Source organism: Cyprinodon variegatus, unplaced genomic scaffold (genome assembly GCF_000732505.1).
Source record: "Cyprinodon variegatus isolate N-32 unplaced genomic scaffold, C_variegatus-1.0 Scaffold839, whole genome shotgun sequence".
Taxonomy (NCBI): Eukaryota; Metazoa; Chordata; class Actinopteri; order Cyprinodontiformes; family Cyprinodontidae; genus Cyprinodon; species Cyprinodon variegatus.
In genome coordinates, this window is record NW_015151292.1 from 221,434 (window position 1) to 235,514 (window position 14,081).

Consider the following 14,081-nt stretch of genomic DNA (forward strand, 5'->3'; position numbering starts at 1 on the left):
TTCCTGAAAAGCACAGAGCCCCAACATCAGCGCAGACTCACACACAAACAGGCCGACGACAATGCGGAGGCAGGACAAGCAAAGGAAAAAGGAAAGGAGAGAGAGATCAAAGCGAGGTCAGTGTTCGAAGCAGGAGAGAAAATGTGGAAAACAAATAAAAACCCATTAAAAATACTGCAGCTGCACACATAGGCAAACCAAGCAGACGCAAATTCTGGGAATCAGGACCGCTTCCTGCTCTTGGGTCAAAAGGCCGACAAGTTAAAGATTCATTCACTAAGAGAAAGAGAGCATTTTATTCACATCTGTTACGAAATGTGCTTCTGGAAGCTCTTAGATGCACCTTTTGCTTTCAGGCCTGATCCCCTTACAGGCCCGCTTCAGCTGAGACTGAGTCCAGTTTTAGTTTAACACGATTCAAATCTCGTTTGCAGCAATAATTTTGCATTTTCATTTAAAAGGTTTAAACCAGCAAATGACAACCCTTTACAGTGAACCAAAGAAAACTTAAATAAAAGAGATAAAAGTCAGTAAGTGCAGCAGAGCCTTGTTTGCTCTCCAGATTCCTGTTTGAAGTTACCAATAATAGGAGAGTGGGATGCTCTTATTCAGGCAATTAACAGGTTGGAAGCAGCTGCAGGCAGACTGTGAACGTTTTATGACTGAAACAAGGGCTTTATCTCAGCTTAAACATTCACATTTATGCGGTAAAATAATTGGAGTGCTTTTTTAAAGCTTAGGTCTACGTTTAAAAACAAAGTTTTTAACATTATGAAAAGCTAAATTATTATAAACCTGAAGAAATTCACAGTAAAACAGCTTATCAAGCTCTATACATTATTCTGAGGCAGCGTACATTTATATGCTGTCTCTATATGTGTTTATGGGGCTGAAATCTTTGATTCATTAAAAACAGCAGAACAAATGGCAAAGACTGAAAGAAAAAACATTACAGGTATTTTTCAGAGGAATATTAGCCCCTCATGACCTAAAAGGTTGCACAACCCACCCACTGAAATGCACTAAATAACTTGTATAAATAAAAGGTTAATCTATGCTCCTCTTACTGAGATCCAAAGAAACTGCAAATCCCAAAATCTCAACACCTTACAGGAATGGCAGTGATCCATTAAACTCCCCATTTAGACAAATGTAAATGATTATAATAAGGTAGAGACTCATTATATTAAAGTCAGCTTATCATGTCCTAACCTTCAGTTAATCGGCTCCTTCTGCCAACAGCTTCTTTCTTCTGCAACCATCTGTTTTAGCAGCTGTTTTAAAGACGCAAATTGTCAGAAATTCATAAGATGCAGAATATGGTTATAAACAGAGACGATATGGGGTTCTGAGTTTTATTATATATGATCAACTCTGTACCAAAAACTTTTATGTGATTTAATTGGAGTCCTTTAAATAAAAAAGTAAAAACACCTAAATCTATTTGCTGCAAAAAAAAAAAAAAAAATGTTATTTTACTTTCATGATCAGCAAATACAAAGTGCTTTTGTATTTGAACAACATAAAGATGAAAAATAGTCTTCTGTAAAAACAACTTTTAAATTAAGCTGGGAGTTTTAAAGTACCCATTGCATGCATTAGGATGCTTTTAAACTGCTCTGCTTTAGTATAAAAATAAAACTAAGCTGATAGTTAAGCCTAAGTTTGCTGATCGAACATGGACAAAAACAGCTCAGAGGGTATAAGGGAAAAAATTAAAGGTTTTTTTGAAAATAATATAGCTTGTTGACTGAAATAACCTGTCTAGTAAGCAAAGAATTTAGCTGTGAGTGAAAATGTAAAATGGAACAACCTAGACTAATTTCCAAGTTGCCTAAACATCCTGATATAGATGTCTTAAATATTCTCAGTGCTGCACATTCAGGTGGACAGTTTTAAGCATATTAGGATTCTGGCAGCTTCTTTCATTGTGTGACTAAAGGATTTAATGAACTAAGGTATGTTGGCAATGCTGTTAACATTTCTGACATGCTGAGTTTTTGTCACACTAATTGTAATCCTGTTATTATGATCGCTGTGCACTTAATCTGACAAAGTAGAGAACCCTTGGACTTAATCAAAAAACTAGAAACAAAGTGAAGAGCTAAATAGCAGCAGTAGTTCTAGAGTAAGAGGCAGCTACGTGATGATTCAAATCTTCATGTCATTTTCACCTATGAGACGTGCCCACCTCGTTAGGAGTGAGAAAATTCAAGTGTAAGGGCTACCAGTTGCTAGGTGACTGAATCAAACCATCAATTTGCAACCAGCAGAACACGAATTGGAAGATTAAAACCAAACAAAACTGTTTTGATCTAAATCTAAAGACAAAATGAGTTGAAGGTGAGTGGGAAGGTCTGACCTCTCATGTCTAAAGAGCAGCAGAAAACATGCGAGTAAGCGCCTGATAAAGAGCTGTCTCATCAGGAGTCTGAAGTGTCACTGAGTAACACAGCAGCCGTGGCAGGTTTTCCAATTCAATAACTTGGTCAGTGATGTGTGGGGGAAAAACAAACTTGGTGCTCCTCCAACCAACTGAGGGAAAAACCTGAGAAAAACAATGAAACAAGTTTATTACGGGGATTCCTTCTGCAACAACAAGGTTAAATAAATAAATCCATCTATGGCATATGCTGAGAGTTTATTTTAAGCTGCAAGATAGTTATGTTTATCCTGTCTATAAATTGAAAACAAATATGTATGGACTACATTAAAAAAAAAAGCAAAAGAGCAGATCTCATCTGCCTGACAAATTAATTACTCTTAGAAATGGTAACTTGGTTTCAACCACTGCACTCACTATGCTGTCCACCAAAAGTGACAAATTATAATTTTTTTTTGCACATTACTTGTTGGCTTTTCTTTTTTCTGCATGTTTAATGAGATGTCATGTTTTACAACCTTTCTATATATCAAATAATTTTTTTTTTTTAGAAGAGGATGTCTCACAAGTTTGTTTTGATTACATTAGGGTGGCAAAATAAATGTACCGGTTAAGCCTTTATTTCAAGCCCCTAAATATGAAACTAAATGTTTTAAGTGAGACACAGATACTCTAATATAAGGAAGGATATCTACTGATCTGACATCTTATGTTGAAGCCATTAACTTAAAATTATGCTTTTTCCATTAATTCAAACCTCTGAATGTACAAAATGTCTGTAATCACTAGAGCAAACAAGTTCTGATAGTTATAGACAAGATCTAATTTGAATCCATTTAGTTTTTTTTTTTTTATTCTTTTAAATTTTATTTTTCAAGGAGAGAAATCCATTGAAATGATTCATTTCTATTACAAGGATTTGATGGGCAAGATAAAAGGCCAGCATCTGATTTATAGCTTAATATATAAAAGGAAATTAGTTATTTCAGTTTTGATTATTTTTGGACTGAATGATAAAATGATGCTTAATTTAGAACCTTCCAGTTTGCAATCAAATGTAACTGCACCATTCAGAGTGGATCTAGAAATTCTATACTGATCAGAGAATATTTTTATGGTTAAAAAAAATGCAAATCAGCATTTTTGGGCTCCACCCAGTGGACGAAAGCTATATTGTTTTGCCTGAAGGAAGACAACCTTTCCCATGAGGATCAGCACATAGCTGGAACAAAATCTGATCTATTGCTGTTAGATTGAACTAAATTTCTGCTCCCTGTGTCTGTTTGAATGATGAATAGTGATGAGGTAATGAATCACTGTGATTTGACGACGTTTAACTTTTAACGATTTGTACAAAAACACAGAAAAATTTAGTCACCATCGACTTCCATCTTTATAGAACTATTACTATTCAAACTGCAAGCCTAAACAGCAGATACCCATCTTAGTTAAGTGTAGGCCAATGTTTGAATTATTAAAATTGCAGCAAATAGGCTAGTCAAATCTGAACAGTAACATTCTACACCAATAGCAATTCTCCATAAAGCTATTTTTGTAATCTATAAACTTTACAAAGGTTAAGGAAATCCCTGCATCACTAGCTTTAGCATTTCTGTGTTAGCATCTATAAAACATGAAGCTAAGCAGCTGAGGACTGATGTCTAGACCGAGCTCCTCAGTCGTTGACCCCATTTAAAGTTCTGCAGACTCAACAGTGGTAAGACAAATAGTGCAAAACATTTACCCAAGGTCCCACTGTTTGCCTCAGTTTCAACCATCTCAATATCTATTTCCCTCTTTAAATAAATCCTGTTTCTAATATCTACACTTTCCTGCTTCTGCTATCTTTTTTTTTTTATTCGCAAACATAAAATCTCATTAAATAAGGAAGAAAAAGAGGGAGTGAAATGGGCATTCTGTCTGTGTCATGCCCCAATGCCCTCCAGCTGCCGTCTATGTAAGCAGATTACAGATGACAGCAGATATATCCTACTACTACTGTGGAGAATCCTTCTGAAACACACACACTCAGGAAAAACTGATTACTCAACCCTGGAGGTTTCTGAGAAATACACCGGAATGAAATGGATAGAAGACGTCAATGAAACACAATATTAGAATGGTTTCTCTAATCCTTTTATCAAAATAAGGTTTGAACAAAAAAAAAAAAAGGCTCAGATTCTCAGCTTGATGTGTTCAAAAAGAGAAAAGCAAACAACATACATCCCTATGCCCCCCTTCTACCACCATGCCATGATAGTTATTCAACATGATTTGGAAATCATGAGTGGGAATTGTGTAACGCTGGGATTATGAAACGCAACAAAGACAATTAAAGAAAAAAAGACACTATAAAACACATCACACACACATTTTACCTTGGAACGGCACCTCCAGACCCATATTGTTAGTTTTTTTTAGGATCCCAACTGGGGTCATGGGCCCAACTTTGGAAATGAGTTATTATGAAATGCATCAAATCCAAATAAACTTAAAGGGAGCAGTTTCCTCTGAATTTACATGTAAACTTATGGTTTTTACGTGACCTTTATGAGTCCTTTATTTTCCAGTGGGTTGAGAATACTTGATTAATGTTGTAGCTACTGTCTCAAATAATCAGAAAAATATAATTCTTTTGGAAATAAAAGCTGCTAACTCAGAGAAAACAAGTGAAAAAAATAAAAGTTTTTGTTCTGTTTGTTCAATTGAAGAATCTAACATTTTTGTCAACAAATAACCTGTGACGGAAAAACCCCAGACAACAGGAAGCTTTATCTGATTTAACACCAACCTGCAGCTCACAGATCAAACTAGATGTGTTAAATCAGGTCAGTAGGTTGGAATAAGAGTAAAGGTATGCCTCCTACAAAACTTCCACAAAGATGTCCTAACACTGCCACACAAAACAACCCCACATATCAGGAACCCAATTAGTTTTCTTATTAACACACAGACCAGCATAAGCTCTCAGTCTGACATCAGAAGGGAGCTGCTTCCTAAAAAGACGAGCCACCGCTGCTGAGGCGGTTCGGACAAGAAGGGACGCTTATATAACTGCTGCCTCTGGCTGTTACACAACCGCCGTGTTCACACCAACCTCACGTCCTGAGCGCGTAGCGTACTCTCACAAAGATGCACCTGGTCATAAACATCCAGAACACATTTACGAGATGAAAAGCACGATTTTACAGGTAAAAAAGAAAACACAGAGCTACCGACGTTTCCCCGTCAGTGCATTGATAATTGCATCTCGCTCAGGCTGTTTGGAAAGCTGTTCACATACTTTAGCAACTGCTCTCAAATCCCAGATTTTAGAGTAAAAGGAAAATGCAACAGACAGTATTGATGATGAGGTGATAGGTGGGAGAGAAATGAGAAAACAACAGATAAACAGATCAATACATCAATAGACAAAGAGAAAAACAGGAAGTTTATTCAGTCACATTCCGGCTGTGAGATTGATTATCTTGTAGAGGTTTTCAACATTTTACTTACTGCGGAAACTAACTAAAGCATTATATACAAAGGTATTAAATAAGCATAAACTTTTCCTATTTAAGGTACATTAGGATAACCCACATTATTCCTATTTGTTTTTTATTATCTATTTCTTTATTTATACATATATATATATATATATATTTTTTTTTTTTTTTCTTTTTTAATCTTTAAAGACAAAAAAGCCACAATGGTGATGCCAGAGCTTCTAATTGGTTAATTTACACCTCCTCCATTAAATCAAGACGTAGATCATAGAGACTACAATAAAAAAGGGTTTCTAACTAACTGAATTCTTTATAATTATATGAAGACATCAGAATTGAAAGAAAGCTTTTCTGGAGAGAAAATAAAACTAATTATTATGTAAAAAAGAAAGAGTATATATTGATTAAATGTCTGCTTTCAACTGTATGTGGAAGTTACAATAAGTTCCTTTATTTTGATATTAAAAAAAGAAAACATTTCAACAGAAAATCTAAATCTAAACTTATTGTTTAGGAGGTCAAAAGCTGAACAAGCAAATAAGGCACAGATTCACCCGGGCAGATGGACACACATACACATTCATTTCTTATATAACAGACTGCCCTGAATTAGTTATAAGGGCTGCTTTATTAGAGCGAGGCAGGTAGGTTATGAAACGCTCCTCCTGGCAACATGCGTCACTAAAACCATGAGGTTATATGAGAAACTCATAGCGAGGAGAAAGGAGAGGAATAAGGAAGGGAGTCAAAGTAATAAGCAGGAGGTGAGGCAAGGTAGAACCCAACAATTTGTAGGCCAGTGTGTCAAAGCTGCCGAGGAGGAGAAGGAGGAGGAAGGGGAGAGCGATCGGACGAGGAGGAAAGAGGCGGAGAGGACGAACGCTGGAAGCTACAACTGGCTGTCAGTGTGCTGGTCAAACTATAGCCTGTTGTGTAATGTCCTTTGGCAGACAGAGCGTGTTCTCAGCCTCTGCAAGATACGTCTGAGAAATCCCACCTACTGAGAGACACACTGGCACAAACCTGTGTCAGAACGTATTGCTCTATTTCAAATCAAAACATGTTAAGTTTCTGTCCGAGTTTGTGACTAGATAATCAGGCCAACTCTAATAAATGTCAAGAAGAACCGGCAGATCTTTTTAAGATGCATTTTATCATACTTTCTCAGAGGTGGTCAGCGAATGTTATCGTCTGAAAATTGGATGACAAACTGTCCAGTCAGACAGAACCCTGTTTGCTGAGTCACAGCAACTCATTAAAGCTCCCCTGACTAAAGAACCAGTTGTGTCACACAGGTCGTTCATTTTTAATCCAGGCAATAGCTGAAATAAACCAACTATAAGTCCCTTCATAGACTAGATTATGAACTCGTCAGTGAGCATCTCCACCCACATCACAACAGTTAGATAACATGTAATAAGACAGCAGAGTTATTTGATCATTTGGAAAATATATATATAAATACACAAAGCAATTAAAATAAGTAAATTAGCAACAAGGAGGGGTTAAGATGCAAAATAACTTTAGGTGGTAAGAAAACCAAAAACACAGCAAAGTAAAATCTACAGAAATAGATGCAAAAGGCAATAGATAAAAAAAAAACTCTTTATAATCAGTGATAAACTCAAATAGGATCATTTCTTAGACCTAACTTTTTAAATATCAGAACAAATTAAAACATGCTGATACATTCAGCCATAGTGTGTACAAGTCTGCCTTGGTGATTTATGCAAGTTCTACTTAAATGTTAAAGGAATTATCTGATTCATAATGTTGCTTAATCTCTTTCAAGGTTATGCATAAATTCTCTCTGGATGAAGATAATCTCAACCTCAACCTGCTGATTGCTCCACACAAGAGTTACGTTATCCTTTCTTTATTAAGCCAGTAATTATCTAACTATTTGTAGCCACTCTTTGATTTTTTTTTATAGCTTTCATTACAAGCTGGTAAGGAAATCATTAGGGAAGATTAAAAAAAAGCCGAAATTGTGATTTAATGGCAAATGTGACTTTTTTTTATCCCATCTGGAAAAAAGATGCAGCGTTTACATCCTTTATCCCAGTAAACATGCAATATTTTTAAACAACAAAGTTAATATTTGCGACAGGACTGGATATTTGATGGCATGAGATTTATTTATTGTAGTTTCTTCCCTTTCTATGATAGAAAACAAGCAGGTTCATGTTGGTGTGCATCAATGCTCAAAACTTGATCAAATGTTTAACATGTTGCATTTTATCTGCACATTTAAACCATTTCCTTATAAAAAAAAATGTACTGCCACCTGAACAACAACATGCTACTTTGTCAATAGATAAAAATGTTTCAAAGAAAGGAAAAAAAAAGAGGAAATTTTAGAAAAGCATTCGGACTCTGAGGTTGTACCATCTCAATGACTCTGGCCCCTATTTGACATGAACAACCAATCTAAACTTTATCAAACCATTCCCTTCCTCTTATTATAGCCCAGGTGTATTACTAAATTTATATCTTCTTTAAAAAAGCCATTCATCACTAACGGACAGACTGTACTCACTCTGTGATGAAGATACACACCCACAGCACCATGGTTTAGAAGGAGAACTGAACGTTCTTTAGCCCTTATCACTGCTGATCACGACTTGTTTCAGTGATAATAAATCATCAAATGTTCCAGACAGCCAAAGAAAAATAAAAAAAAAGAAATGTGGATATTTATAAATTCTCCACATCAGATCAATATGCACCCTCTTTTTTAGCTTTGTGCATTTTTGCAAGAATACCATAAATAACATCTAACAGTGCAAAGAGGAAACACAATCATTTGCATCACATGCAAACTTCATACATCCACAACCAGAAAAAAAAAAACTTACAATGTTTAACTATTTTCCTGATTTTTTTATTCACAAAAAAAACTGACTTTCTTTCTGAGACATGCTATGTTATCAACTACTCCGTCTCCACAACCCAACAAAAAGAAACAGCTATTGGGTCATTTTTACTTTTCTTCCACATCCAAGGCTTATTCCGGCCGCAAGAGAACGAGACGTTCAGCCGGTAACAGGAAGCCTGAGGAGAGTGGAGGAATGTTGTTCTGCGTCTTCAATCTGAACACTTTAATCTCTACCATTGCACACACTGAATTTGGACATTTTTAAGTATTAGATAAAGGTAGGATCTACATTGTCTTAAATACACAGACTTTGCTTTTCTAGTTAGATCTGCTTATCCCAAATACCAGTAAAGGACTGGAGTATGTTATAGCGCAGAAAGGCTAGAAATAAATACATACTTTATAGTAGAGACACTAGAATCAGCTAGTCAAAGCCACAGCATCACAAAAGAAAAAAAAATGTAGTGAAAAAAAGTTTAAATGGTGTAATAATCTGTATGTTTATCAGGGCTGCAACTAATGATTATTTTGCAAATCGATAAATCAGACGATTATTTTTTCGATTAATCAATTAATAATGGTAAATGAATTTAAATGAAATTAAACCAGGTGAAACAAAAAACTTTCTACTTGGGGATTTCTGATTTGAACATATTCATAGACTTTTTTTAATCTTACATGCAAAAGGTATATACATATATATATATATATATTTTTTTTTTTTAGAATTTTGGTATAATTGCTGCTCTAGGTTTGGTTGCTCTGTCAGCTAAAGACACATTTTTGAGTCTCTATACTCCAGGTAACGATTAATTGATTAATTCATTTCAATAATCGATTCATTGCTTCAGCACTAATGTTCAGAAAGATTCAATCCAGAAGAAACAAAAACATCCAACATTATCTAACAATGCTGCAAAAAATTGAACAGAGAATTTGAACATGTCCTTATGGTGTAGGTCTACTAGATAATTTGGAATAATATGGCAAAAGTAGTTGATGTCACAAAAATAGTTTGTTTGGAAATATATTTGAAAATTCGAATTAAAAGTAGTGATGTCTTTCTATTTATTTTATTTTTTATTTTTTGGCTGAGTTAATAAAATAAAAAAACATAAGGCATAAATGCACTCCAAACTTTTAGTTTAGTCTGACTCACATGTTTAGCCCCCTAACCTAGTGCTCTGTTGAACCATCTGTTTTCCTGCTTCCACATGCTCACACTTCAAGCATGGCTCAGGCCTGGCTGGCTCCACCAATCAGGAACAAGCCTGCGTTTAGGTAATCAAACGAGCAGCCAATCAGGAGGCAGGACCGGATGACAAGAGAAGCTGCATACGTGAATTGAAAACACCGGCAAAAGCATGAAAAGTGAAAAAAAAATGAAGACAAAACAAAACAGAATCTCCGAGAGAATCAGAGGTATGAAAAATAAATTAAAAAGTTAAAGATTTTTGCGGACTATTGATCGGACAGAGCATGCATTCTTAAGTAGGGATGAATCTGCTGTTACACAACAATGTTAAGTAACTTAACAACCATCACCTCTGAGGTGCTGAACTGCCTCCTTGCTTAACTTTTAAACATTTTCTCTACATTGAATAGTTTGTATGTTTAAATTTCTCTTTTTACTGCTTTGATTGCCCTAACTTGCCTTTTATTGGTGATACTTTTCTGCAAACAGGATGTTGCATACTAGAAGCACTGCACCACAGCAGCACCAATCATTATCTCCCTCATCAACTACAGCCTTTAAAGATTCCTATATATATATATATTTTTTGTTTTGCTCTTTAATAATCTAATTTCAAATTCTCTATCAGCTCTATCAGCAAAATCTTTTACTTCTAAAACCTAACTTCCTACAGATTATCCTCCAAATAAACACTAAGCCCATGTAAGATGTGTGAGAAGTAAAGCCACCTACCTGCAAATGACTCGGATTCATCCAGAAGCAGCATGATGATCAGGGGAAAGAAAAACAGACCCCTCTGCCTGTCTGTGTCACACTGGAACCCCCTTCTGTTTCAGGGGGAAAATAATCTGAATATAAGTGGGGAGGTTTATCACCCTCCTCTAAGTTTAAATTTGGTTTAATGCAGATCTTTGATCAGCAGCTTCAGTGAATGACTGACTGCTACAGCTGAGCGATCTGTATGTTTCTCTCTACTCAAAAAACAACTAATGTGAGGCAGAGGAAGGCAGATGAAAGCTTACATAACGCTGCATGCTGGAGCTGGGGCCCCATTCAGGGGGTATGTCGACAGCAGGGTCTGAGAGTAACTCACTGCCCCGCCCCCAACACACACACACAAACGAAAGAAAAAACACACACACCCACGAACACACGCAGAGTGGAGGAGCCACTCTGCAGACTCATGCTGTAAATGTGGTCTTTCTTAAAGCTTCTTAAACTAAAAACTAAACACGACGCTTTAAATGCAAAAAAAAATATGCAGTAAGATTTACATTAGCTGTGCAGGACACACATTGGAGCACATTAAGTTATAATTATCTGAGTGACATATTGCATTGCACACATGCCTCAGAAAAGTTAATATCCTGTCAATTGTGTTGTGTAAGAAGAATGAGAAGTATGGCTGCAAGAATGTGGGTCAAGGTTTCAGAAAATACCTATAAAAATGACACCACAACGCTCACAATACGGCAACCGCAGCAAACATTAATGTGTGTTGGAAAATAAAGGTAAACTGACAGTTATTTAACTTTTCTCAACTTAAAATCTTTATTTTATAGGTCAAGCTTTCCTACAGAACAAAAAACGTGCTATAAAAACCTTTGGAAATATACACAAATCAAGGAATAGATTGAAAAAATTCACTTAATGCTAATTAACCTCTTATAAAGATACTCTTCGTCAGTAAATTTACTCTAAAAATACAAACAAAGGAACTTCCAATGCATAAAATATAAAATGTAAAGAATTATATACTGTATATATAAAAAGGTAATTGTCGGGGTTACAAATATCTGTGTGTCCAAGACACAAAAGGCACATACATCAGAGTTTAAAGCATTTAATCATTGGACTTTTAAATATTAATAAACTTTATTGTAGAAGGGTAACAAATTTCAATGTTAATTCTGTGAAATTACGTTTCTTGTCTGCTATTTTCTTTACAAATACAAAAACTGACCAGGACATTTTATATACTGTTCTATGCTCCTGTATTTGTATTTTTGTATTTTCATGTTTCTTTTTATTTATTTTTTTATTTTTTATTTTCTGTAAAGTGATCTTGAGTGTCCAGAAGGGCACTGTCAAATAAAATGTATAATTATTATTATTATTATTATTATTATTATTATTATATAGGAGACAAACTATGTGTCCATTTAATTGAGTTTATACAGTGGTCCAGGTGGTATTCTATTTTAAATTAAATGATCATATCAATTCAGTACTGATAAATAACAGTTTTACCTAAATTTTAAGAAAATACATTGATCCCTGAGGGGACTTAATCCAATTTTAGTTATTTATCATATTTGTCACATGTTTGCTGTATTTAAACCTTCCAAGAATCCTTAATTCTTAATTTACTACTTTTTGCTAAAAGCTATATTTAAAAAAAGAGAAAAAAACTACTTGAGATTAAAAATTAAAGGAGGCTAAAAATGAAAACTACTCAGACAATCATTTTTAGAGTATATTCGTATGAAAACAATTAAAACCTGCATCCAGTTGATTTAGTTCTTTAAAACTTTTTTTGTGAACTAAGATTTCCCTGGGAGAACAAGGACAACTTCTAGCTTCTATTTCATAATATGCTTATGAAACCAGTGAGCACTCCTCTGGCAGAATGGCACTTTAGCACATGTAGGTCAGTATGATACATCTCCCCCTGCTTTATGTCTGATAAAAATACACATGGCAGAAATATGAACTTAAGGATGTCAGGGGGGGGGACAGTTTGAAAACAGCTGTCAGCCTGAAGCCAGAAGAGCTGACATACACCCAGTGAGTGAAAAGAAACTCCAGCTACTCACCCATGTCATGTGGCTGAAACTTTTTGTCTCCTACAGAGCAGAGAGATCCATACCTCCTCCTAAATGATCCACTTTAAAAACTAACTCCAGCTGTTTGCTCCATCTTTAAACTCCAAGTACATTCCCTCACTGGTGTGTCAGAGTGTGTGTGAGCGTCCCAACATCCAGGCTGGTCTCACAGTTTAACCGGCTCACCGGCGAGGACACAGCGCCAATGGGACAATTACAAAACAATGAGTCGCTGAAAAGAGCCTCAGCTGGACGGCTGTAGGAGCCCCCCCTCCACACCTCCAGTGGGGCTGCTTTTCCTGTCCGCCTCCTCTTCCTCCCCTCCCCCCTCCTTTTTTTTGTCAACTGACACAGAAGCTGGAGAGACGTCGGCAAGCCACGCCCACAACAGAAAGGCTGCCTTAGGTAACAGAGGTACCGGGTTCAATCAGGACAAGATGGACAGGAGGATGGAGGGAAGGAGGGCCAGAGGACTGGGGAGGGGAGGGGGCAGCAGATGACTGTGGGGTTATTTAACTGAAACTTTTAAGATGAGGGACATTTTAAATACTGAGATCTAAAACTGTATGAAAATATGTCTGAATCTGAGGAGACTGTGAAGTAAAAGATCCACCACCACTTTATTAGACTTTGCTTGTTCCAAGCTGGGACCACTTCCACATTCAGACAGGTCTTAATTCCAATGGCGTAACAACACAACAATAGGCCTGTAAGCAACATTATCTGGGTGAGCCCCATATGAAGTACAACACCTGATAAAGGTTCAGGATACGGCGGCAGTTCCATCGGCCAAGAGGATACGATTATGCAATTCTCAGTAGTATATGATCACACCAGGAAAAATAGTGACTGCGCACCTTGAATGGAACCATTGGTGACAGCGCACCACCACATGTTAGCACAACACAGGCTTCACAGCCCCCCTCCTCACCAACGCTCTCTCCATTCATCTCCAGGTCGCAATAGCAATCGTCGTAGCAGCAACGTCCACCTTTCTCTCTTCAGGTCTTTGAAAGAACGTGTTTATTTTGGAAGTTTTTTCCATTCTTCCAGCAGCTCTTCTTTTCTTTTTGGTATCCATCGTCGGTAACACATTGTACATAACGGTTATGGTTTTAATCTATGCTCTGGATTACCCATAATTCCAAGTTGTAGTGTAAAAAATAAAATACTCAAATACATTCAAATATGTTCATTTAAGATCTTTATTGCGGTTTGAAACATATTATACGAGTGTATTTTATACCAACCGTCTAATAAAATATACACAGTTATTAACCTAGTAATTAAAAGTACCACTGTCTGCTTTGCTATT

At 36.2% G+C, this 14,081-nt stretch overlaps 1 protein-coding gene across 4 annotated transcripts in view; it reads right to left on the reverse strand.

Moving 5' to 3' along the window:
• LOC107099134 (helicase ARIP4-like) overlaps positions 1–14,081 on the reverse strand; it is an 84,589-nt gene that overhangs the window by 25,235 nt on the left and 45,273 nt on the right. The window contains exons 1-2 of one of the 4 annotated variants that reach the window (XM_015397136.1): positions 10,674–10,906; positions 2,363–2,548 (exon numbers count right to left, since the gene is read on the reverse strand). The exons of 1 other annotated variant lie outside the window; for it this stretch is intronic. In XM_015397136.1, coding sequence (XP_015252622.1) covers positions 2,363–2,369 — 7 coding nt within the window. In that variant the 5' untranslated portion in view covers positions 2,370–2,548; positions 10,674–10,906. Of the gene's footprint in view, positions 1–2,362; positions 2,549–10,673; positions 10,918–12,757; positions 12,917–14,081 lie in introns of those variants that run through there. 2 more of the 4 variants (XM_015397137.1, XM_015397135.1) reach the window with 2 other exon arrangements.